At 50.3% G+C, this 25,547-nt stretch overlaps 3 protein-coding genes, 1 long non-coding RNA gene and 1 pseudogene across 4 annotated transcripts in view; 4 read left to right on the forward strand and 1 right to left on the reverse strand.

Moving 5' to 3' along the window:
• The window catches only part of MPP3 (membrane palmitoylated protein 3), a 24,947-nt gene extending 23,136 nt beyond the window's left edge, over positions 1-1,811 (forward strand). Inside the window, exons 19-20 of the mRNA XM_032849109.1 lie at positions 28-150; positions 1,500-1,811. Of these exons, the coding sequence (XP_032705000.1) occupies positions 28-150; positions 1,500-1,676 (300 nt within the window). The 3' untranslated portion in view covers positions 1,677-1,811. The remainder of the gene's footprint in view (positions 1-27; positions 151-1,499) is intronic.
• CFAP97D1 (CFAP97 domain containing 1) overlaps positions 1-12,329 on the reverse strand; it is a 12,881-nt gene extending 552 nt beyond the window's left edge. Inside the window, exons 1-6 of the mRNA XM_032849111.1 lie at positions 12,151-12,329; positions 11,565-11,635; positions 11,175-11,293; positions 10,670-10,793; positions 9,851-9,907; positions 9,220-9,348 (exon numbers count right to left, since the gene is read on the reverse strand). Coding sequence (XP_032705002.1) covers positions 9,851-9,907; positions 10,670-10,793; positions 11,175-11,293; positions 11,565-11,635; positions 12,151-12,274 — 495 coding nt within the window. The 5' untranslated portion in view covers positions 12,275-12,329 and the 3' untranslated portion in view covers positions 9,220-9,348. The remainder of the gene's footprint in view (positions 1-9,219; positions 9,349-9,850; positions 9,908-10,669; positions 10,794-11,174; positions 11,294-11,564; positions 11,636-12,150) is intronic.
• Positions 5,039-5,445, forward strand: LOC116862044 (annotated as a pseudogene).
• Positions 12,330-12,413: 84 nt separating the features above from the next.
• Positions 12,414-13,220, forward strand: LOC116862049. The gene is made up of 3 exons (XR_004381585.1): positions 12,414-12,530; positions 12,736-12,787; positions 13,190-13,220. It is a non-coding gene; the product is annotated as an uncharacterized LOC116862049 (long non-coding RNA).
• DUSP3 (dual specificity phosphatase 3) lies at positions 13,221-24,272 on the forward strand. The gene is made up of 4 exons (XM_032849110.1): positions 13,221-13,314; positions 13,870-14,029; positions 16,602-16,828; positions 22,618-24,272. Exons 2-4 carry the CDS (start codon positions 13,905-13,907, stop codon positions 22,821-22,823), a joined length of 558 nt encoding a protein of 185 aa, XP_032705001.1. The 5' UTR covers positions 13,221-13,314; positions 13,870-13,904; the 3' UTR covers positions 22,824-24,272.
• The last annotated feature ends 1,275 nt before the right edge of the window (positions 24,273-25,547 follow it).

A 25,547-nucleotide genomic window follows, 5' to 3' on the forward strand; every position in this document is an offset into this window, starting at 1 on the left:
GTAATATTTTTGAACTTTCTTTCTCAGGCACTGCAACAACTGAGGACCTCAGAGTTCAAGCCCTATGTTATATTTGTCAAGCCTGCGATTCAGGAGAAGAGGAAGATACCACCCATGTCCCCTGCTTGTGAGGACACAGCAGCCCCACTTGTAAGTTTAAAGTGGATCATTTCTGAAGGCCTGAAAGGGCTCATGACAGCTGCCTAAGGGTCCTCGTACCTTCTGCACGGGACTGTCTTTCCGTTTGCCTATTGGCCAGACTTAGATGGTCGGGTCACTGGAAAGCCCAAGTAGGGCAGCTGAAAGTTCCTCCCGCTTTAGACAGGGATCACTCCCCACCCTTCACTCCTTCACAGAAGGATCCTCCCAGAAAATAGGGGACATCTGTCAAAGACTCGATCACACTGATCTGTTCAATTCCCAGGCCACACCCCAGTCGTTCTTAATTGAAACACCAGCTTCACATCCAGTCTCTCCCATCTCTGTGGCAGCATGCCCAACCCTTTCCTAGGCCTTTAGAACCTATATTCTGACCCCACAAGTGCTCTTGCTGAAGTTGGGACCTGGGGCTGATGGCAACAGAGAGAAGAGGAGGAGGAGGAGGGAATATTTTGGAATGTGGGTCTTTTGGGGGGAGGACGGCTCCCCCACACTGTGAGAGCACTGAATTTCTGTGAGCACAAGAGAGAAGGCAGAAGCTAACCGTCAGTCAACTACCTGCTTGAGGTTCTGCGTCTTCGAGGTGTTTTTGAATAAAGAAGCAAACCCTATGCAGGCCGTGCAAAGGAGGGTTCGCCAGCTACCTGTCCCTCAGTGTTAGGGGCCAGGAAAGCAGTCTGATGAAGGAAGTCAGGGACCCCAGGGAAATGGTGTTTGGTCAGGATTGTCCCAGCACTTTTGTAAAGAACTCCACTCTAGCTACTTTGCTCATAATGGGCTCTGGTATGAGGAAATGGCAAGAAGAATTAAGTTCTACGTGATGAATTTAGGAGTCTGAATTCAGAGGGCATGAGAGTTACTTATCCTCCTTCTTTTCCCCCTCGCTGATTCCAGAAATACTTGCTTTGCTTATAGTTAATAGTATTTGTAGTTCTTTGCCATAATGACTTAACCGCCTTGACACGCAACACAAGGGTACCCCCTTTTCTGGAAATACCTTCCAGTGTGATACTGACATTATTTGTACACACAGATGTAGAATTAGCGTCCACCCAAAGCCCATGTCATGGGTGAGGTTAACAGGTCCTAAAAGCTAACAGTAGATATTTTGAGAAGACAAACAAGGATTGTGTCTACTTCCTGGCCACATTATCGGACGTGTGATCGGGTGTTATCACCACTCTCTGTTCCTTGTGTATGCCACGGGTTATTCACGGGCCCAAGTCACCCACCCATCATTAAAAGCAAGACCTGAGAACACCGCCCAAGAAAAAGACTGGAGGTTTCTTGTTTTGAGGGAGGACGACCCAGTGGCTCCATGACGGCCCCTTTCCTTGCAGGACGAGGAGCAGCAAGAGATGGCCGCCTCCGCCGCCTTCATAGAGCAGCACTACGGGCATCTGGTGGACAGCGTGCTGGTGAAGGAGGACCTCCAGAGCGCCCACAGCCAGCTCAGAGCGCTCTTGGAGAAGCTGGGCAAGGACACTCACTGGGTGCCTATTAGTTGGGTCAGGTAACTGTATGCTAGAACATCTGGGTTGGAGAGGAGCTGGAGGAGGACCCCCTCGTCCAGCCCTCCCCCATGCTACCATCAAGGAATCTGAAGTGTGGAGAGGAGCAGAATTTTCCATAAACGTCCTTGTGCAGAAGAATATGTGTGTGGAGTCTGGTCCGTTACTGGTTTTGTCTGTTGTTTTTCATTGCATCCCTTTGGAGCAGAGAATGTGAATTGAAGAGAGATGTATCACAAAGTAACATTTCATTCACTCAAGTGTCAGAAGCAAGTTGACCCTGATTCTTTGCCTGGAAGTTATATAGAAGTTATGTAGCCACTGTCTTTTGGGGGGACGGATTTACAAGGTACGGATTTGCATAGATGATAAACAGAGGGATGCTTCACTGATTCAGCTTTACTAGAAATGGAGTTATCCTTACCCACGGAGATTTTTCCTTGCAACCAAAGCTCCCTTGCCCTCGAGCACTAAAATGTTGGTTTTAACCTTTGTGATCATGTTTGCTTGGCAGTAGGAAACTTGGTTCTCTGCCTTCTTAAATAGCAAACACACACAAACTTTTTCTTGAAGATTAAGGCACACTTCATTATCGTGAATTTCTGTGCTGTTGTATGATAACGGTGGTGTTTTCAGGGACTCTGGAGGAATGTGAGGCTGCTTGTCCCCTTTCTAGATCCCCTCAGACTTCTAACCTTAAGCCCTGGCTTTGCTTTTTTCCATTCCATCCCTTGTCCCTCTCGCCCTTCTCACCATAGCTTGAATTTACAATAAAATTCAGCGTGGCAGTAACTTCTGAGACTGCCAAGAAGCTGCTTACACATGCTAAGCTCTTTCCCTCATGAGAAGTAAAGGGGGGCAGGTTCAGGGCAAAGTGCCAGGAAGAAGATGTGCTGCCTCTTTAGGAATTTCCATTTTGTATCCTCACCCAAAGCCACCTTTGCAACTTTCTAGCTCACTAACCTGGTAGGTCCACCTGCCAGGATCTCTTTCTTCAGATCTTTCTAGCAAAAGGATAAGGACTTCTTTGCACTGACCACGCATAAATCCTCAAGTGAAATGAGTCTCGAGTTTTCCCAAATAGCAGTGGGGGTGGAGGTGGGGGGGGGGTGTGGGGGTTGGGACAACTGCCCTAAAGTGTGAAGGGCACGTACAAAGTTGTGTGTATTATATGGGAGAGCCAGGATCTAAAGTCAGGATCTGAGGCTGAAAACAATTAAGTCAAAATGACTCTTGAGAGATACTAACCGACTCTTAGCAAAATCCCATTAGGGTGGGTTTTCCTCCAGTGTACGAACAGAGGTGTTGAACACCAGTTGGCTTTTTTTTTTTTCCCTTTGTCATTTTACTCAACAGGTGTTTTTGGCTTTGTAATATTTTTACGCAATCGTCAGATAAAATGGTAATAATTCTCTTCGTGCATATCACGAAGCAGGGCATGGAAGTGGGATGCCTGCCTCACTTCCCATCCAAGTAACTTCCTTGCCCCTGAGATAAGCTGTTACCTGCTGTTCGTCTGCGACAGTAGAGTGGGTAGGGCCCCAGAGACAGAGGTTGTTTGTAAAGTATTTATACTGTTTGTAAAAAGCGGAAAAGTCTTGTTAAAAAACACACGCACACACACACTTGTTTACACATAGATAGTGGTGGGGTGTGTGTAAATGATACACCCAGTCCCATTTCAGCTAGAACTACATACATTCTGAACCCCTGGGCAAAATCTTGGCAAAAGCTCTGGGGCTCCACACCAAGAAATCTCTTTATTACACACCCCCTCAAGATACAGCTTTCTTCCCCCCATGGGCCTTTAAACTCGGGTAAGCTCTGTGTCTACAAGAAGAATGTGGGCTCTAGAGGACTCTTCTAGATTGGGGATGTTCAGTGGGTGGGGCATATCTGCTGCCACCGCCCATTCTCATATCCGTGGCCGATGGGACTCATTGAACATGACACGCCTGCTGAATCGAGGCACGGCTTTGGGATCTCTCAGGACAAAGTTATCCAGTTATCAACTGGGCAGAATGAGCAAGTGAATTAATCTTGTTTGCCATCCTTGATCCAGCAATTTGTAAGTTCCCCTGCCATCCCTTCCAATCTCTGCAAGAGGGGGCTTTAAGAAAGTTACAACCATCCATCCTTCAGGTAGTGCTTAGCGAGGATCAACGTCAACCAATCGTGCTTTTATCCTTGCATGTTTGAATACATACATCAAGAGTGTAGCCTTTCACAATTTTACATCCATTTACCCAGTGTCCCATCACCGATGCCCCCGCCCCAGTCACAGGGATTATGCACACTGAGGCGACAGCCCTCGGTGATTTAGTTAATGACAATACACCAGCACAAGCCCAAAGCCACGTCGTGAGTCATCCAGGTCAGAACCAATAAGCAGCATTTTTCTGGAGGAGTTGATGGGGGGCAATTTCTTCCTCTACTTTTTTTCCCCTGCCCTTTGAATATAGTCTCAATCTATTGCTTCCTTTAAAAGTCAAGCTTGTGGTTTCAGAACAAGATGGTGTAGAATCACATTTTCCTTCTTCTCTAAGTACCACTGAAAACCTTGGAAGTTTAAAAACAATGATAAAAGGACCCTGAAAGCTTGATGGTTTGGTGTGTGTGTGTGGCGGGGGGTGGGGGAGGACGCTGGGTGGCTCGGTAGGTTAAGTGTCTGGCTTGGGTCATGGTCTTGTGGTCCTAAGAGCGAGCCCTGTGTTGAGTCCTGTGTTGGGATCTGTGCTCAGCGGGGAGCCTGCTTCTCTGTTCCTTCCCCTGCCCCAGCTTGTGTACCCTCTGTCCCAAATAAATATATAAAATATTAAAAAAGAAAAAAAAGACAGAAAGACGATGGTGGGCTGGCTAGGGACCTCAGGACTTGAGGGACAACAATGTGGGGAGTTTCCTGGGTTTTCTTTTCATCTGTCATATACCCTGGACTAAGCTCTGAAGGGCCTGCAACCCAGAACCACCAATAGACATAGACAAGAAAGGTGGGGGAGAAACAAGAAAAAAGGAAAAAAACAAAGGAAAGCTTACTTTCTTTGCCAAAGGACAGGGAGCCCAGTGGAGACCTATGGGGAGCCCCCACCCTAGTTTCACACCAGGGTCCCAGCAAGTGGCCCAATTCATTCCCAGCAGCAGCAAAGCCCGGTGTCTCCCTGCCCCTCTCCAGAAGGCGGCTCAGCAATACCATGCAATCCAAGGAAGCACCTTCTGACACCACAGAAGACACCAGCAGGGACTGAGCGGGAACCCTAGCAGCACCCACAGAACAACACAGGCCAGAACAATATTGCCAGGGGTCCGAAAATCGCACTGCCGTCTCCTCCTCAGGGCTGCCTGGCTTGGTGGCAGCCATCTTACTCGGCATCATGGCTGCCCTCAGACCTCTGGTGAAGCCTGAGGTGCTTAACAAGAGGACCAAGAAGTTCTTCGGCACCTGTCAGACTGGCACGTCAAAATTAAGCGCAACCAGCGGAAGCCCAGAGACATTGACAGTATGGTGCCCAGAAGATTCAAGGACCAGATCTTGATGCCCAGCATTGGTTACAGGAGCAACAGGGAAACAGAACACATGCTGCCCAGTGGCTTCTGGAAGTCCCTAGTCCACATCATCAAGGAGACTGAAATGCTGCTGATGGGCAATAAATCTCACTGTGCAGAGATTGGTCATGATGTCTCCTCCAAGAACTGCAAAGCCGTGGTGGAAAGAACAGCCCAGCTGGCCATCAGAGATGCCAATCCCAATGCCTGGTGGCACAGTGAAGAAAACGCATAGACAGCTTATATGCATATCGTGTTTGTGTTTATAAAACCATAAAACTAAAAAAAAAGAAAGAGGAGAGAGAAATGAACTTCCCTTGGAACTAAAGCCCATAAAAAAATCAAAAACAATGCACTACACCTAAGCAGGTCTCCTACTTGCTAAACTAGAAGATGTAAATAAAATTAAAAGATCCCTAACATAATAACCCAAAAGTCCAGGATACAATAGAAAATCTCTCATCATACCCCAAACCAGAAAAACAACAATGTAAGGAAAAAACAATCAACTGATACCAATACTGATATGTTAGAATTTATCTCAGATGTTACAATTTATCTCAAGGATTTTAAAGCAGTTGTAATAAAAATGCTTCAATAGGCAATTGCAAATTCTCTTGAATTGGAAAATCTTAGCAAAGAAATAGAAGTTACGAGAAGGAACCAAATGGAAATTATAGAAATGAAAAATTATTGTGAAAGGTAAAACTTGGATGAACTCAGTAGTAGAATGGAAATGACAGAAGATCAAAGCAGAGTGCTTAAGGACGGATCAATAGAATTTACTCAATCTGAACAACAGACTGGAAGGGAAAAAAAAAAAAAAAGACAAGGATCAGGGACAATAACAAAAGACCAATGTTTGAAAAATCGGAATCCTGGGAGAGGGGAAATGTGGAACTGAAAAGTACTCAAAGAATACTTTTTAGGCTGAAAACTCCCCAAATTTGGTGAAAGATAGAAACCTACAGATTTAAGAAGCCAATAAACTCCAAGTAGGTTAAGACCAAAGAAGACACATCATAACTAATCTTCTGAAAACTAAAGACTGAGAAAAAATCTGAAAAACAGGGAGAAACAACCAGGAAGGAACACCAATTTGAGTTCTATTTCAGTATTTCTTATAAAGGAAACTATGGAGGCAGACAGAAGTCACGCAACATTTATAGAGTGCTGAGAGCAAAGAACCGTCAATCTTGAATTCTATATGCGATGAAATTACCCTTAAGGAACGAAAGGGAAGTGAAGACATTCTCAGATGAGGGATAATTAACAATAGCATATGCAGACACTTAGTGGTACGAGTGCTGGGTTGAAAATGTGTAGGCAGAGCTGGAGCGCGCAGGTGGCTCAGCCAGTTAATTGTCTGACTTTGGCTCAGGTCATAATCTTGGGGTCCTGGGATTGAGTTCTGCATCCGGCTCCCTGCTCAGGGGGGCGTCTGCTTCTCCCACTACCCCTCTCCCTGCTCATGCTCTCTCAAATAAATAAAATCTTTTAAAAATTTAAAAAAAAAAAAAGAAATTATGTACTCAGGGAGAAGGAGAAAGAGAGAGCAAAGTAAAGGATGACTCCCAGGTTTCTAACCTGTATCTCTAGAGAAGAATCTAGATGAAGGTGATTCCTCAAACTGAGATCAACTGGAACCAGTGAATAATGAATTTATAATCAGACATATGTTTATTCTTTAAACTTTTTGAGATAATTGGAGATTTACATGGGTGTAAGAAATAACATAGAGAGAGATCCTGTGTGCCCTTTACCCCATTTCCCCAGGGGTAGCACATGGCAAAATTATGACACAGTGTCACCAGGATATTGATTATCGATATGGTCAAAACACAGAACAGTTTCATCACTGATAAACTGGATGACATAAAAATAATACTTTGCTCTACAAAAGACTCTGTTAAGAGGAAGGAAAAACAAATTACAGACTTGGAGGAAATGTTTTGCAGGTCCTATATCCAACGGAGGATTTGGTCTAGAATATATAAAGAACTCTCAAAATTCAATATTTAAAAAAATGAACAGTCTAGTTAGGAAATGGGCAAATGACATTCACAGACATTTCACACAAGAGGATATCCAGATGACAAGTAAGCCTATGAAAGATGTTCAACTTCATTAATCACCAGAGAATTGCAAATTAGGGCCATAGGAAATGTCACCATGCACATATCGGAATGGCTAAAATGAAAACTATCAAATGCTGGTGAGGATGTGGAGAAATGGAATCACTCATCCACTGTGGAAATGTAAATGGTACAGCCACTCAGGAAACAGATTTGTGGTTCCTTTTAAAAGGGGATTACCAGGGGCACCTGGGTGGCTCAGTGGGTTGAGCCTCTGCCTTCGGCTTGGGTCATGATCCCAGGGTCCTGGGATCGAGTCCATCATTGGGCTCTCTGCTCAGCAGGGAGCCTGCTTCCTCCCTCTCTCTCTGCCTGCCTCTCTGCCTACTTGTGATCTCTCTCTCTGTCAAATAAATAAACAAAATCTTTAAAAATAAAATAAAATGGGCTTACCATACAACTCTCAAGGGTTCATCCCAGATTATACTCTCAAGTGTTTCTCTCAGAGAAATGAAACTTATTTTCAGGCAGAATCTTGTAACAAATATTCATGGCTGCTTTATTCATAAGAGTCAAAAAAGCTAGAAACTACCCCAATGTCCTCCAACAGTTAAATGGTTCCAAAACACCTGGTACATTTATGCCATGGGATACTACGCAGCAGTAAAAATGGAATGAACTTTTGATGTACACAACTTGGATGAATCGCAAGGAAATTAGATGGAATTTAAGAAAGCCAGGCTCAAAAGAATGGATACTTACCACATGATCCCATTTATGTAAGACTCATGAAATAACATAATTACAGAGATGGAAAACAGATTAGTGACTGCCGGGGGTTAGGAATGGGAGGAAGGGGGAGCTGTCATTAAAAGGGGTGGTACATGGGGCGCCTGGGTGGCTCAGTGTGTTAAAGCCTCTGCCTTCTGCTCAGGTCATGACCCCAGGGTCCTGGGATCCAGCACCACATCCCCGCTTTCTGCTCAGCAGGGAGCCTGCTTCCTTCTCCCCCCGCCCCGCCCACTGCCACTCTCTGCCTGCCTCTCTGCCTACTTGTGATCTCTGTCTGTCAAATTAAAAAAATAAAGGGGGGGTGGTACCATGAAGTCTTTTGATGATGGTACAGTCAACTATGTACCTTGAATGTGACTCTAGTTACCCAAAGCTACACATCTGATAAAACTACAGAGAGCTACACACACACACCAGTGCATGCATAACTGGTGAAATTTGTATACACTCTATGGATTGCACCAATGTCAGCTTCCTGGTTTGATATCATATTACAGTTATACCAGGTGCTAACTTTGCGGGAGGCTGGGTGAAGGGTGCAGAAGTCCCCCACCCCCATGCCCACCCCCGAACATTTATTTGCAACTTCCTGTGAATCTAATTATTTTAAAATAAAAAGTTTATCTGTGATGAGAACACTTAAGGTCTACCCTCTCTCCATAAAAAGTTTAAAATGTCAGGCTCAAACCCAGCACAACCAGTCACAACCCTCAAGCTGTGTTGTCTTGCCTATGTTTTGAGATGTGTTTGACACTTTCACTGTTGCTGCTCCCTATAAATGAACAGAGTACACGGAAACTTCAATGAAGCATTCTTTTCCAATGCTGTGTATTCACAGAGAGACTAATGGCATTTGTTCTCTGTGTTGTCTGAACCTTAATCTTATCACGTGCTTCTGTTTTCCGTTTTGACAGAGCTGTACTTAGGGCTGGGTCATCTTACCCCACCTTCCTCCCCTCTAGGATGCTGACGATGGCGTGTGTTTTAAAAAGGTATTTCTCTCTCTTACGCTCTCATAGAAACTCCTTTTTATAGCCCCAAATAAAAATGCTTGTTGCATCCTGCCTTCTGCCTGCCCGACTCTGTCTCCATTTTGGGATGGGACTTAACGCCTTTGGCTACATACTTTCAATGTAACTTACTCATTTTATGTTCCAAGCTTTATTGTAGCATCCTAAGATTAAGCATTCAGCCACTTAGGAGTGTCTTGAAATTCTAAGCAGCTAAGAAATCCTAGGGCTTTCTTTTGTATCTTTTCCATGGTGAGTAACCCTGTTTTCAGGGAGAAAAGAGGGAGAGAAATGGAGAAACATCAGTTATATGGAACTATACTTTGGAGAGCCTGAGTGTCCATTTATCTTTCTCCCCAGGGGCAAAACACACACTCACTCACACACACACAACTTAGTCATTCCTAATAATGTTAAATAATACAAAATGCTAACATAATAGTACGTGAATAGTGACAGAGACCTGTAATGTAACTTTCGCCCAATATGAAAATCACGAGACCTCCTGTTTATATTTTACTGGAACAAATCACTTCCCCTTAGACTCATGGAAAGACTCAAGGCTGATGACAAAAGCCAGCCATTTCCTACTCTTTTGGAGAGAGGAAACAGAGGGCTCTAAGTTCTGTTATATTACAGAAGGGCAAAAATCCATCCCCTTAAAACTGGGTCCCTTGTGCTCCATCTGTATGGCTCTTAGGGCTTTGCTATCAAACGTGATCACTGTTATTTCCCAGTTAGAAGCAGCCATGTTAAGACATACCTATTCATCTCGGGAGAGAAGATATCTTGTTGTATTTTTGATATAGCGCCTTGAATTCTTGAAGGAGAAAAATCAGAAAGATTTTTGTCAATGCCACGGGGCTGGGGCTAAAGTTGGAGGTCTAGCTCCTAAGGCTGGCTTAGAGAAGGCTTACAGACAAAAGTCAGGGAGTGGGTTTTGTTTGTTTGTTTGTTTGTTGTTTTTTTAAAGAAAAAAAAAACACCACAGAAGGCTTTTTCCTTTTTTTTTTTCCTTCTTGAAAGTTGGTTCCTAAATGAAGGAAATCAACTGCACACTGAATCATGTACCCTTCCTCCTCCTTGCTTGTACATTCTTTTTTTAATGAATTAAAGCTTGAGGGAAGATGCCACTAGATAGTTTTTGAAACTGATACATGGCAGCTTTGCTACCCAGGGAGCAAATGGATTAGCTCCTGGATGGTTTGCTCCTGTCCTTAGCTTTTTTTTTTTTTTTTTAAAGATTTTATTTATTTATTTGACAGATCTCAAGCAGGCAGAGAGGCAGGCAGAGAGAGGGGGAAGCAGGCTCCCTGCTGAGCAGACAGCCCGAGGTGGGGCCCAATCCCAGGACCCTGGGACCATGACCTGAGCCAAAGGCAGAGGCTTCAACCCACTGAGCCACCCAGGCGCCCCTCCTGTCCTTAGCTTTGTTTGCTCTGGGTGGTTTCTCTTTTACCAGTTGCTGCATTTTGCATGACTTCTCCTTTAGCTGCTTAGGGAATGCCTTCTGAGACTGACTCTACTCTGAACACAGATGCACTGTGCAGGCGCAAGGGAGGCGCACAGAGCAGCCACGTGCCTGCCAGTCCATCTCGGACAACCTGCGGTCATAGTAGGGTTTGCGATCACCAAGCCTCTTCAGAATGCCCTGGTTTTCCACGGTGATTCTCACGAGTTCCCGGTTCCTTGTTTCTCTGTTTAAGCTGAAAAACACAAGATCCTGAGATGGCTGGAGAAAAAAATTCCCCTCTTGGATGAAGTCGTGAGGTCATAAACCCAGGCTGCCTAAGGGCTTCCCGCTGAGCCCTGAGACCCCCTACACCTGTTGAACTAGACGACACTCTGGGGTCTGTACACAACACTGGCAGGTTCCTATCAGTGGTTCTCAACCCTGATGTTCTACTCTATTGGTCTGGGTGCAGCTCGGACCTTGTTTTGGAGAGTTCTCATTCTCCCTAACCTGGTCTCCCATCAAGATGCCTTCTCTCTAGGACACCTCCTGCTCAGGAGAATCTCGCACTAAAACCCGACTAGGGGGAAAGTCGACTGACTTCCCAAACACAGGGGAGGAGAAAGAACACTACCTCTTGGAAAGATACTCGTTCCAGCAATCCACCTTGGCAGGACCACGATGGGCATTTGCAATCTTCTGACACAGTTGTTTGTTTTCATACTCAATTTTGTCAATTCGCTTCTGTTCACCCTGGTAAGAAACCGCGCCCCCCTCCGTGGTGACAGCAGCCAACACCCCGGCACTCTGCATTACCCTCCTCTGGGATGGTGGGAAAGGGGCAAATCGAGGGCTGCAGTGGAGACTGGGAGGAGCGCGCAGGGACGGCTGGTGCGCAAAGGGCAGGGAGTCTTAGCAAATCTCTGGATGAGGAGGGTATTTACGAGGCTCTGGGAAACCGGACCTCTTCGGGACATAGATAAAAAATCAATAAAGTACATCCACAGACAGTAAGAGCCAATACCTGTAGTTTGCTGAGTTTCAAAATGTGATGTGTGTGTGCCATTGGAGGTTTTGTGTCGACGGTCGCCTTCACTAAGAGGGTAAAAGAGAGCCACGTTACTGCTGAGGGGTCCTCCTAGCCGCCTTGAAAACCCGCTCCCGTTCTAGACAACTGCCCCCCATTAGTAAACAGGACGATGTTGAATTCTGACCTTACTCCAGTTTAGGGATTTTCTGTTAGTTTAATTTCCCAAACGGACATCTTTGAAGAGTTTGTAGCACAAATAACAGAACGTGAGGGCCAGAACAAGTAAAACAGAGATAAATATCCTTTGCGTCCTTTCCCAGTATGACTAGCCTTTTGGGAGCTGGAGTCCTAGCCTCTTTCTAGCTTACTCCGGCTTTAAGAGTTTAAGTGAGCGTTTCCAACCACTGAACTCCTGCTGGGAGATAAATGTCACTGATGCCGATGCCCTCTTGACCCAAGCCAACTGATAAGGCCATATCATCCCAAAGCCAGTAGTGGTCTGGTTTACTGCCAATCTCTCTGAGGCCAAGCGTTCCAGAACCCCTAATCGCAGATGTCCCCCCGCCAACTGTCCACATACCTATTTGTATTCTATTCTTATGAAATACATAGTGGCCAAAGTCCAGTTTCTTCCTGAAGGTTGTGCTCTGTCTGTGATTAGAGACGATTACAGGGTAGGCTAGATAATCCAGGGAATTGTTCATCTTCTCTTCCTAGTCTCACTTCAGAAATGAGGCACCCAGGCTCCTCTGTGAGGTAGTTAGCTGTCCCCACGACAGGCTGTCATAGTTACCCCGTTATGACATCAGGGACAGGTCTTGGAGAAGGAAGAGGAGCGACAGAGCGTGCCTGGCTATCCCTGGACTTCTGTTTGAAGGCTAACACAGGTCCAGATCAAGATGGGGGACAAGACTCAGAACCTGCCTGGCATGTGGATGCCCCCAACAGCAGGGGGAAAAGGTGTGGTGTGCTGGGAGGGGCAGGAAGGCTCCCGGTGGGAAGTGGGGGTGGGGATGGAGAAGTCCAGGCTCCTTCACACACCTTCAGCTGTAAGCTCAGGAGTCTCCACCACAATGGATCTTCTGGAGGTGGGAGACCCCAAGCTTATGGGGGCAGGTGAAAGATGGCCTTAGTGAGAAGCTCATGCAATTTCTTCGTTTTGCAGATGAAGAATCTGAACTTCAAAGCAACAGGCTGCTCGGCTGCTCAAGAACCAAGTTCGTGTTGCGGCTGGGCTAGGGTGGGGGGTTTCCTAAACTCCCGGGACATTTGCATTTTGGGGCGGGAGTCTGCCATCCGCACTGGGGAAAGACGGAGTCTGTCTTCTGCTTTTAGTGGGATTTCAGCAAATGAGGGGTTGCCAACGCGATCACGGCTCATGGTGGGCTGGTAGCTGCTCCTGGAAGGGCTGCGAAGGAGCCTGATGGTTTCCAGGCCAGTACAGGTGGAGTAGCACCTAGTGGGCGCTCACGGCATTGGCTGATGTAGAGGCAGAAACCTACTGGGTGCTCACTATACAGTGCTGGGCGATTTCCTTGGTGTCACATTTAATCTTTCAAACAACCCTAGGAGTTAGGTGCTACTAGTATCCCCATTTATTCTCCTCCCCCAACAAACAGGCTCAAAGAGGCTGATTTGCCAGGGTCAGAACGCGAAGCCTGGTTGCACAGAGTCCAAGCTTTGAAGCTGGATAAATGTTGGAAGAAATGTGCCTCAGAGTTGGACTTCCCAAACTTGAACCTTTGTAAGGATCGCGGGGGGAGGCGGCGGGGGGGGCGGGAGGGCGGGCTGTAAGATGCACATTCTCATTCAGCATGGCGGGGCTGGGGCAGAGACTTCGCGTTTCTGACGAGCTCCCCGGGATGTCAATGCCGCTGGTCCGCAGCAGGCAGAGTCAGCTCACAAGCGGAATCCGGGTGTCCCGCTAAAACTGCAAAAACAGCTAAACCTGTGCGTACCCCGTTCATTTGGAACATTTAATGTCGCTCTGCGTTTAATCCAAAGTTGTTACAGAACTTCCCCGTTTATAATGATGCAGAAAAGCCCTTAGCTGGGGGTGGACCGAGGACCCCCTAAAACACCGGGGTGGCGCCACCTCCGCCGGCAGGGGGGGCAGGCCCGGGGTCCCCGGAGCGTCCTCTCGGGCCCCGGCGGCGCGCCTCCCTGCGGGGAGCTGAGCTCGCCGGCGGTCCGCGCTCCGCCTTTTCCCGCGCCCGGCGGGCCCGCCTCCGGGGCGGGACGGGGCGGGTCCCGGCTCCGGAGCCCCCGCCCAGCTGACCCGGCGGCTCTCCCCTCGCAGGCTGCTGCCCGGGCGTGCAGGGCCCGGCCGCCGCCATGTCGGGCCCGTTCGAGCTCTCGGTGCAGGATCTCAACGACCTGCTGTCGGATGGCAGCGGCTGCTACAGCCTACCGAGCCAGCCTTGCAACGAGGTCACCCCCAGGATCTACGTGGGCAACGCGTGAGTCGCCGCTGGGGCGCCCCGCCCACCCGAAAGCCGGGGTGGGGGCGTCGCGGGCGTACGGGGTTGGGGGGGGCGGTTTGTGGGGCGTGGTCGACCTCCGGGAACACCGTGGGGGCCGGGCAGGGGCTGGAGTCGCCGCCCGCCCCCGCGCGGGGGGAGGCGGAGGGGCTAGACCCCGCCCCGGCCCCGCGCGGTCCTCCCCCTCGCGGGGGGCCCGGATTCCGGGGCGCTCGGCCAGCCTGGCGTCCGCCCGAAGCCGCCACCCGCTAGGGGCTCGGCCTTGGGCGGGGTCGGGCCACCGTGATCACCTAACAGGTGGCCCTCTGTCACCCGGCCGGTCTCCAGCCCGCGCGTCATGTGACAGCTGCCTGGTTCTGCAGTGAGGTCACCGCGGAATGTCTGCCCTCGCTGCCATGGCAACCGGCTGACGTCACAAATCGGGCGTGGAACTTTCCCCGGCTGGGCAGACCAGATCAGGGAATCGAAGTACTCCAGATGAGGGATCCGGAGGGCAGGGCTGGGGTTTCCTCGCTCCTTCTCCTGCCTAACAGATAGGGTTTGATTTACCAAGGCCCTAAGCTGTATGGGCCAGGGTCTGCATTTTGGAAACCCAGAATTAACTCCCCTCTCTCCTTTTACCCTGGAGGACATGGTGGCACAGGGTGGTTGAGGGACCGTGAGGACAGGGTCAATGTCTCGTTCATGTCTGTATCCCCTATCCTGTACCTGTTGCTTCCTTATCCTGCTAAAGGGTGCCACAAAAATGGGGGTCATCGTGGGGCTAAATAGGGCCTCTAAAGCAGGTCCCACTGTCATGGGGGACAATCTCATCTACTCCGTCCATTCATTCACCATATTGAGCACCTACTGTGTGTCAGGCACTTGAGTGTGCATTCACGGTGATAGTAATGGTAATGGTGCATTTGTTGAATGTGTAATGGAGAAGGGAGGCGAATGGGAGCTCACCTTCAGAGAATCGATCACTGCTCTACAACCATGTGCAGCCTGGTGAGCAGGGACAGCTAAAACAGTCCCAGAGCCTCAGCCAAAGGGCCCAGGAAATTGCAAAGTTCTGAGGATAGCGCCCTGTCCTGACACCGAAGCAGCAAGTGGCCTTGGCTCCCTCGGAGACCCTGCTCTCCAGGGCACTTGGGCACATTGAGCTGCCTCCACTTCCTGAGTGGAAACTGAGCTTGTGAATGTCTGGTGGCAGCCAGAGTGGCCCGTGCCGATGGCCACTATAGAAAAACACGTCCCCTGGCCAATTAACGAATCTGGCTTTGACCTGGCCAGGGGTGTGTGTTTGGGGAGGGGGTGCGCTCAGCATGGAGCGCCTCATGCTCCCTGCCTGTTGGGAACCCCTGAATCAAATCAGGGCTCACACGGCAGAGAGGAGCCTGTATGAGCCTCATTTTCTAGAACTCAGGATATGCAGTTGATGTGAACATGACAGGCAGAGTGAGGGGGAGACAGAACAGGGCTGGCGTTGGGCCTTCTCCCAGCTCGCCGCTCGGCTGTCTGCGTGAGCCCGCAGCTCATCCTTCCGCTGTCCAGTGGGACCAGAATTCAAGGCCAGGGCTTGCTTCAGGCAGACGAGATCTCCTGTCAGAGAAGGCATTTTGTAAAGTATAAACTGCTGTCTGAATTGGGACGTTGTTGGGAGATGACATAAAGGAGCCCTTTGACTATTGAGATCAAATGTTTTATAACCCCCAGAGTTGGCGCCACTGGGTCCCCAAGTGCTTACTCACCCAGGAGAGCCTCAGAGATGTGGCTGGTGCTCCGTGTCAGAAAGGGTCCCTCTGGGGGACTGGAGGGGCTGCCGTATTTTATGATCCAAGGAAGGAGGCTGCCTCAGATGTGCTGATTTCCTTTTTCTTGGATTCACTACGTAGTCAGTTGACGCCTACTAAGTACCGGATGCTGATAGCAGGTGCTGGGCAGTGGAGTGGGTTACTCACTTGAGGGGCTCAGAACAAAGAAGTACAGTTAGGCATTAGAAGAGCACGGACTACAGTGTTGGGCTCTGTCTATAGGACCACTCGTGTAACACAGGCCACCCCAAGGGGTAGCCTCCCCATTTGACAGACAGGGAAACTGAGTCCCCAGAAGGTTAAGTGGCTTGCTCAAGGTTACCTGGATGGTAGGTCTGAGGGTTGGATTCAAACGCAGGCAGTCTGGCTCTAGAGCCCATTTTGAGCCCACTAGGCTACCCCCCCCACCACAGGGTAGGAAGCCAGATGCCACACTGGGGGTGGAGGGGAGATGAGGATACATTGCAGAGGGTGGTGAAAAATGAGAGGGTGTCTGTCCACGGAGAAGCTCGAGAAGGGCATTTCAAAGAGAGGGAACGACATGGGCATGAAACCGCCCCGGCTATTTGGGGAAGCTGCTGGTAATTAGATACGGCTGGAGGGAGGGAGGTGGCTCATAAGATGAGGGGAAGCTGGCAGGGGCCGAGCACCAAGGGTTCCTCGCTTTGCCGGGAGACTTAGAATCTTCTCCATCTTCCTCCCCCTGGGCTGCCAGCTGGTGAGTGAGTCATCCCCTGCCGCTGTCTCTTGTCCAGGTCTGTGGCTCAAGACATCCCCAAGCTGCAGAAACTAGGTATCACGCACGTGCTGAATGCCGCGGAGGGCAGGTCCTTCATGCATGTCAACACCAATGCCAACTTCTACAAGGACTCCGGCATCACCTACCTGGGCATCAAGGCCAACGACACGCAGGAGTTCAATCTCAGCGCCTACTTTGAAAGGGCTGCAGACTTCATCGACCAGGCCTTGGCTCAAAAGAATGGTAAGGCACCTGCGGGCCAGGAAACAAGGCAAGGCAGCTTTGACCGGACTTCTCTAGAAAACAGGCCTGCTACTGGCTTCCTCTCTGTCAAGAGGCCCCACGTTACCCAAGATGTATAAACGTTTCTCACAGCGGCAGCCTTGGGGTCCTGGTGTTTGAGTGGACTTTGGCTGAGAGTTCATTTCTACCCACTCCCCGCTGTGCCCCCAAAATAGGTTCAGCAGTAACAATTTATCTTCTGTGATGAGAAGTGCTGAGGTAAAGGAGCTCTGGGGCTGGTTGATTCAGTGGCCGTGTCAGGACAAGGTGCTTCCCCCTCCCTCCCTCTGCTACCCTCTGGGCTCTCCCCTCATGGTCCCAAGATGGTGGTGGCAGACCCAGTCACCACATCCCAGCAGGACAAAGTACGGCAAAAGACCAGGCAGCCATCTCGTCCCCATGTTTCTTCCCTTTCTTAAAGAGCATGTAGGAGGGTGCCTGGGTGGCTTAATCAGTTAAGCGTCTGCCTTCGCCTCAGGTCATGATCCCAGGGTCCTGGGATCCAGCCCCATGTCAGGCTCCCTGATTGGCAGAGGGAGTCTGCTTTACCCTCTCCCTCGGCTCGTTGGCCCGGTTTGTGCTTTTTCTATCTCAAATAAATACATAATATCTTAAAAATAAGTAAATAAATAAAAATGAACATCAAGTAGAAGGGCCCTCAGAAATCCTCAGTGGGGTTCCCCCTCAGATCTCACTGGCTGGAGTTGGCTTACATGGAATGCCTGGCCAGGAGAATGGGGCCGCCATGGCTGGGCTTAGGCTGGTGCTCAGCAGGCGATGGCCCATAGGCCACATCTTCCAGCCACTTTCTAAACGCTTCCTGGGGCTCCCACATCTGCGACTGAGGGGGAACTGCTGAGGCACTGGCAGTCAGGCAGGCCGTCCCTGGGGGGCAAACCCTAGAATGCAGAGGGCAGATATCAGTTGACCAGCCCTGGCCACCTGCCCTTTCTGCTTATAGCTTGTTCCTCTCAAGGACTGCCTTTACCTTCAAGCTGCCTCTCCCAGCCTCTTCCTCCCCCACCCGCAACCTTTGCAGGGGAGGTGAGCCCCGTGTCCCCTTGCTCCCAGCCTGTCTCTGCTTCCTGGGCCCAGCAGCCTCCCCTTCGAATGATTCCCAGTGAACAGCATGTACTAGATGTTGGTTATCGTGTGTCTGGGGCTCAGGAGGGAGGTGTGATCACCTGGGGCATCTGTAGGCTTTACTGTCAGGCCCTTTGTGGTCCTTCATGGTCTCATGTACGTCACCCCCTCTGTTCCGGCTGTACGGAGTCCCCATGTAGATGGGAACGAGGGTCCCAGTTAAGGGGATGGATTTTGCTCTTCTTGTACATGGGTTGGTCAGCCACTCGGGAAACTTAGAGCTTTCCGACTCTGTTTCCCCTTTCCATCCCACTAGGAACAGACCTTGAATTTTTGTGACCTCCCGGCTTAGCGGGAGGCAGCGTGGGCTGAGTTGGCTGTCTGGAAAGTTCTCTCTGCCTCTCCCTACCTTGTCTTCTGGCAAACTCTCTTGTGTGAGACCTGCCCTCTGGCTGGATCCACGGGGTTCCTGTCTGTCCCTCCAGCACGTAAGGTAGCTTTGGGGCCATAGCAGACACGCTGCAGATAATTACTGAGGGAGTGACAAAAATGAATTCCATGGGCTGTCAAGCCAAGTGTAAATGCTTCTAAGATTGACTGGCCAAGTGAATCCAACAGAAACACAGCGGCCTCCCACAGGCTGCATTGCTCGGGGGAGCCAGCCCCCCATCACTTTGGAGAAGTGGGAAGAGCCAGGAGTGCCCAGAGGAGGAAGCAGTCACTTCCAGTTGGGATCAAGGGAGGCCTCTAGGGAGGAAGGGCGTCTGGGTGGGGCCTGGAAGGCTGGAAATCGAACCTTCCCCTTCCTGATCGGCTCTGGGAGTCCTGGGCTGCTGAGTATGTTCCGGGTGGTGAGGCAGTGGCTCCGCAAGGATTCTCTCACCACAGCTTGGGCAGGGAAAGCCTCTCTCCACACCCTTTGGGTATGCTGGCTAGAGAGAGAATGGGCAGGGGAGGGGCGGGCGAGGTCCTCCTTCCTGCATGGGAGGCATGGGGAGAATTGAGTCATGTTTTGAGCAGAGGGTGATAGGAACAGAAGAAACTCTGTTTGACTCTGGGCCACCAGATTTCCTTCAAAATAATGGCAGGATAGAAGCATGGGTGGACACTCAACCACTTGGCTAATCAGCCAACATTTATTGAGCACCAAGTGCATACTAGAAGTTGTAGGATATCCAAAAATCAGTACCCCACACAGTCTGCCCTTAAGGCACGTGCGGTCTGGTGGAGGAGGGTAGATCCGTGCGTGGCCGGGAGGGACCCAGAGCCAGGCTGCTGTCCTAGAAAGTACTGGGCTCCGCCAGACAACTCCTTTTGCTGGCTAGGAGTTAGTTTGTATGCTGGGCGCTGGTCTAAGGACTTTATAGGACGTTTCCTTCAATCCCCCAACAACACTGCGCAATGGGTACTATGACCACAGATGAGGAAGTGGAGGCGTGTGGGGGGTAGTGGGTCGTAGAGTTCATAAGCAGTGTACCGGCCAGCAAGATAGAACCTAGAGAAGAATAGATATTATTTATTTTAAGGAATTGGCTCACACGGTTGTAGGATCTGGCAGGTCTGAAATCTGGAGGGTGGCCTGGGAGGCTGCAGACTCGGGCGGGCCTTCTTTATTACGGCCTCGAGGCAGAAGCTCATCTCCAGCGAACCTCACTTTTTGCTCTTAAGATCTTTAACTGATTGGATGCGGCCCAGCCACATGATCAAGGGCAGTCTCCTTTACTGAAGGAAACTGATAGTTATTGATAGTTGGTGTTAATTACATCCACGAAATACCTTCTAGACCAGTGCTGGACCAGACGGCTGGGCATCATAGACAGGCTGAGTTGACACCTGTAACCATCGCAACCAGCAAGTTAACATTTAAACCCACATTCACATGACTTCAAGGTTTTTTTTTTCTTTCTTTTCTTTCCTTTTTTTTTTTTAAAGATTTTATTTATTTATTTGACAGATAAAGATCACAAGTAGGCAGAGAAGCAGGCAGAGAGAGAGGAGGAAGCAGGCTCCCTGCTGAGCAGAGAGCCCGATGTGGGGCTCTGTCCCAGGACCCTGGGATCATGACCGGAGCCGAAGGCAGAGGCTTTAACCCACTGAGCCACCCAGGCGCCCCTTTTTCTTCTTTTTTGTTTTTTGTTTTTTTAGATTTATTTATTGGGGCAGCTGGGTAGCTCAGTCCATTGAGTGTCCCAGTCTTGGTTTCGGTTCAGGTTATGATGATCTCGGGTTCTGGAGATTGAATCCTGCCTCTGGCTCTGAGCTCAGCAAGGAGTCCCGCTTCCCCTCTCCCATTCTCTCTGTCCCCTTCCTCTTCCCCCGCCACTTCCCCCGCCCACCACCGGCTTTCAAGTGTTCTCTCTCTCTCAAAAAAAGTTGTATTTATTTATTTACTTGAGAGAGAAAGAAAGAGTTGTGTGCACATGTGCCCCCGGGGTGGGGGTAGGGGGAGGGCTCAGCGCAGGGCTTGGTCTCATGACCCTCAGACATGAACCCAAATTAAATCAGACCCTCAACCAACTGAGCCACTCAGGTGCCCCAAAGGTTTTGGTTCTAAATCCCTGTGCTGACAAAGGAAATATTTGAACTGGGTATTTTTTTTTTTTTAAGATTTTATTTTTTTCACTTGATACAGAGAGAGAGATCACAAGTAGGCAGAGAGGCAGGCGGAGAGAGAGGGGGAAGCAGGCTCCCTGCTGAGCAGAGAGCCAGATGTAGGGCTGGATCCCAGGAACCTGAGATCATGACCTGAGTCAAAGGCAGAGGCTTAACCCACTGAGCCACCCAGGCGTCCCCTGAACTGGGGTTTTAAGGAATGAGTAGAAGTTTGCCAGGTGGCCAAGAGAGAGAATATATTCCAGGTAGAGGGAATGACATGTGCAGAGGCACAGGGGTGGGGAAAAGCATGGGAAGGTATCTGGGCCATGGGCACTTGGCCTTATAAGCCATGCGTTAGAGACTAGAAGCCCTGAAAAGGGTGACAGGTTGTATTTGAATTTTAGAAAGCCCCTTCCAGCTGCTGGGTGGAGTGTGGGTTGCTGGTGATGGGGGTAGAGGGAGAGCTGGGTTTGGAGGTGTGGAGGGGGCTGTGGTGAGGGTGATGAGGACCTGAACTAAGGCTCTGTGGTGGGAGGGGTGGTGAACTAAGGCTCTGTGGTCGCAGAGAGAAGCCAAGGCTTGGGGCTCCCAGGGACCCCCCCAGTGGAAATGCAATGTGGTGGGACTGGTTGATGCTTCCTTTCACCAAGTGCTGGGGATACAGCGGGGAGCAAAACGGATGGACAGCCCTGCCTTGTGGAGCTTCCCCATTTTAGGGGAGGGGACAGCAAACAAGTGAAGAAGATTTCCGGCCTGTTGGGGGGGCGGCGGGGAGGGTGGCGCACTAGAACAGGGAGGAGGAGAAGGGCTGGGGAGGGCGTTATGCCTGTAGAGAGGACTGGGGGAGCAGACACCTGGGAAAAGAGCTTTGCAGGCTGAGAGGCCAGCTGGCTGGAGGGACAGAGGGAGAGGAGGAGATGATGGCAGAAGGGGGGCCGGACTGCGTCGGGCCTCATGGGCCATGGCGGGAGGGGGGGCGTGAGAGGGTGTTTCTGTTTGTGTGTTTTGATTTTCTGTCCCTGTGTTTGTATTTGATACAGATATTCCTTTTATGTTTTTGAAACCGCTTTGTTGCGGTATAATTGACATTCAACAAATCGCATATATTCAAACCCATGATTTGACGTTTTTACATATGCATACACCTGTGAAACCAGCACCTCAAGGGCGACAGTGAGCTTGCCTGTCGTGCCCCCAACCCCTGGCGATTCCTCAGGCGCCTCAGTGACCTCTCCCGTCTGCTCCCTCTGCCTTCCATTCCCAAGCAACCACTGCTCTGCTTTCTGTCACCAGACATGAGTGTACTTTTTGTAGACTTTTGTATAAATGGAACGACACGGCGGGTTCGCTTTCTCAGCCCCGCCCCGTGTTCGTCGTCACTGGGGGTTCCATCCGTGTGGCCTTTCCCGTTGAATGCTGACGAGTCTTCCCAGTTTGTCCGTTTACCTGCTGGTGGACCTTTGGGTCATTTCTGTGTTTTCTTCTTTTTTTTTTTTTAAGATTTTATTTAATTACTTGATCAAGGGAGAGAGAGAGCATGAGCGGAGTGGATAGGAGCAAAGGGAGAACAGAGACTCCCTGCTGAGTGGGGGAGCCTGACTTGGGGCTCGATCCCAGGACCCTGAGATCATGACCTGAGCCAAAGGCAGATACTTCACCAACTGGGCCACCCAGGTGTCCCATGTGTTTTGGTTTTGATTGAAATATCAAAGCCAGGGGCGCTTGGGTGGCCCAGGCACCCTCCTTCTTGTTAGCGATCTGTCCTGCCATTGATGGGCCTCTGGGAGCTGCCAGCTGTTAGGAACAGCGCCTCCCTCAGAATATTTGGGTGCGTGTCTTTTGTGGCACGTGTGTACATCCCCGCTGGGCCGTAGGGGTTGCGTGTGTCCCACTTGAGTACATACTGCCCCACAGTTTGCCAGGGTGATGTGCTTATGTACGTATCTCCCCGCCCCACAGCACAATGGCGTCTTGGGTACTCATCAGTGCTCCCCCAGAAGAGTTGGGACTTGAGTCAGGCTGTGTGCAGACAGCCCCCAGCTCCAGCTCACGAGCCCCTGTTTCTCTTCCAGGCCGGGTCCTCGTCCACTGCCGGGAAGGTTACAGCCGCTCCCCAACCCTAGTTATCGCCTACCTCATGATGCGTCAGAAGATGGACGTCAAGTCTGCCCTGAGCATCGTGAGGCAGAATCGTGAGATTGGCCCCAACGATGGTTTCCTGGCCCAGCTGTGCCAGCTCAATGACAAACTAGTCAAGGAGGGGAAGTTGAAACTCTAGGGCACCCCCTCGGCCTCTTCTCTAGAGGCAGGCCGGGGAGGCCCTGGTCGAGGTGTCCGCAGCCGCCATGTTTAGGAAACACAGTGTACCCTGCTCCCAGCATCACCAGGCACTTGCCCACAAGTCTGTCCCAACACAGCCCTGGGCCACTTTCCCCCTGGGGAGCACATAAACAAGCTTGCTAAAGAAGGCATTGTCGCTCCCTGGTGTGTCCTGTGCCTGTAGTTTATGATGTCCTCTCCCTGAGGTGGGGGCGCAGAGGGGGAAGGTCTGTGACATGCATGCTTCTCCTGGATGACCCAAGGCAGGAGGTCTGTGGCAGTGAAAGGCTCGAGATGCCCCCAGGGGCCCTTCCTGACCTCTGTTGCCCCCTGCCTCCCTCCCCGGCTCCCTACCATGCACCCTGGGTCCTCTCCTGAGTGGGGACCTCAGCACCTCGAGCCCTGTAAGGGAACTATGCAAACACAGGCCCCCCTCTCCCCACCCTGCCTGCCTCCTCCCCGCTCATCCCAGCTGTTCATAGGCAGAGGCTCGCATTTTGAGGGCTGAAGCTGGCCCCCCGGCCAGCAGTTGTTAGTGGGTGGAAATTCCCATGAAGAGACTGCATTTTAAGTATTTCAGTAGGATTAAAGATACCCAAACAAAGAGGCCGTCAGGTGGGCAGACATTCCTCCGGAGGACTCCAGTCAGTCCACAGTATCTAGAATGCGAGAATCTTTGGAAGGCTTGCATTCAGAATCCGCTGCTTTGGAATATTTCTCTCGGACCGCTGCTCTCAGTCACTTGGATTGTTAGAAGAGTGATGCCTTGGGCATGGTTTTATTTTATATTATTATTATTAGTTTTTGAGAAAACAGGGTGTTGAAGTTCCAGCCTATTTAAAACCCCCACCATTTGAAGAATTACAAAGGTTTTGTCCTGAATTATAGTGTGGGCGAGCTCGAGCCGCTCATGCCAACTGCTTTTTGTCTCTGTTGCTATTCCAAGGACAGAAGGAGGAAGTTGGCCAATTAGAGGGTGCGTGTGTGGGTGTGGAGGGGGAGTGTGTGTCTCAGAAACACAGCCAGAGGATGGAGGAGCAGGCTTTCACCCCGCCCACTTCTAGGTGGGTCTTAGGGCTCTGTGGTGCCAAGAACAATCCCGGAGCCCTTGGAGCAAAAGTGACTCAGCCGGGCCAAAATGAAACACAGCGGAGCCTCCAACTGGAGACTTTACTGGTGGTAGAGCAAACAAACAAACCAGAGCCACCTTTTTTTAAGGACTAATTTAAGGATGACGTTAGTCATCCATAAGGATGATGGTCCCTCATGTGCACACATGTGTCAGAATATAGGAGTTTTGTTTTGAAAACAGTCGTGTTAGGATTTTGAGTGATTGTTGCCATGGAAAGGGATGCATTCCTGTCGTCTTCAGGTTCCCCAACAGCAGAGAGGTGGTCCTCAGCCATACCCACCCACCTGCCCTCCCCCAGCTCCTTGCACACAGAGATTTAGAAAAGTTTGCAGAATTTAACTTTTTCTTATTGTTTCTGAGACCCAGACCCATGCAGGGTGATGTTCTGGCGGGTGTGTCAAGCTCCCAGAAACCTGAATTTGTGGTAGGATCCCTTGCAAGGATTTGCAGGAGTCTTACCAGAGTGAAAAAGCAAGGACTTTTGTCGAGTCTTCAAAATTCCGTTGTAAATGGAAATTCAGGCAGCGTTCACCTGTCGAGGTGGGGAATGTGCCTTTTTCAGAGTTGACCAGGGGCGTCGGGCTAGACGAGGAGAAGCAGGGTGCCGCAGGGCCTCACTCCCAGGTGTCGTGGCCTCTCCCGCCACAGGTCCAGAGCGCGGGGTCTGGACGGTCACTTTCCTCTGTGACCTCAGCCGCATCGAACAAACTAGGAGCTGTGGTCTCTCCCAGAGACCGGACCGCCCACAGAAACCCACCTCAGTGAAATGGCCATCCTCTAACCCGTGTACCTCACCTTCCAGTTTCCCGAGAACCATCCCACTTGATCTAACTTGATCTTTCCAATAACCCTATCCAGTTGGCAGAGCTTCTTCGTGTATTGTGACCTTTGAAGAAAAAGGAACTGGGGTTCAGACTGACCGAGGGCAGGGCGCCCAGGCCTTCCCAGCTCTGAGGAAGAGCCGAGGCAAGATTTCAGGTTTGCTGCTTCCTGAAACTGAATCTTTTGTCCCATACTAGGCTCCCCATCAAGAAAGGAGCCCCCTCGGAGTGTCCAGGGCCAGGCATACGCCCTTGACCCAGCCGGTGTGCCTAGGAGCCAGTTTTGTGGACGGAGTACAACCATTCAAGCTGGGGTGCCATGGGGGGGGCGGGGGTCTGGAAGAGGGTGGGAGGGATTTGATACAAGCCCATCCCCGCTCCAGGAACAGGAAGCAAGAAGCCTGGGTCCCTGATTTGGTTAGAAGGTGTGCCTCTTACTCCAGGAAGCACATAGCATCCCTAAGTTGGAGCTTTCCCTTCTGCTTCTGGAAGAGGCTCTGGGACTGGGGGGAAGGGCGCCTCCTCCTGCCCTTCTGCAGTGGTCTCCCCATGGGACGGGGCAGCTAGCTACTCAGGCTCCTTTAATCAGGACCTCTTGAAGGCTTTTTGGTGGGGGCCTGAGGGAGAAAAGGCCACTGGGAAAATTACTGCCTTTACTTGGGCACTTACTTTTATGCTGATAACGGGGATTTCTTGGTAGTCTTTGGTCCCAGAAACCCTATTTTTACGT

Source organism: Lontra canadensis, unplaced genomic scaffold (assembly GCF_010015895.1).
Source record: "Lontra canadensis isolate GAN:19392208 unplaced genomic scaffold, GSC_riverotter_1.0 scaffold218, whole genome shotgun sequence".
Classification (NCBI taxonomy): domain Eukaryota; kingdom Metazoa; phylum Chordata; class Mammalia; order Carnivora; family Mustelidae; genus Lontra; species Lontra canadensis.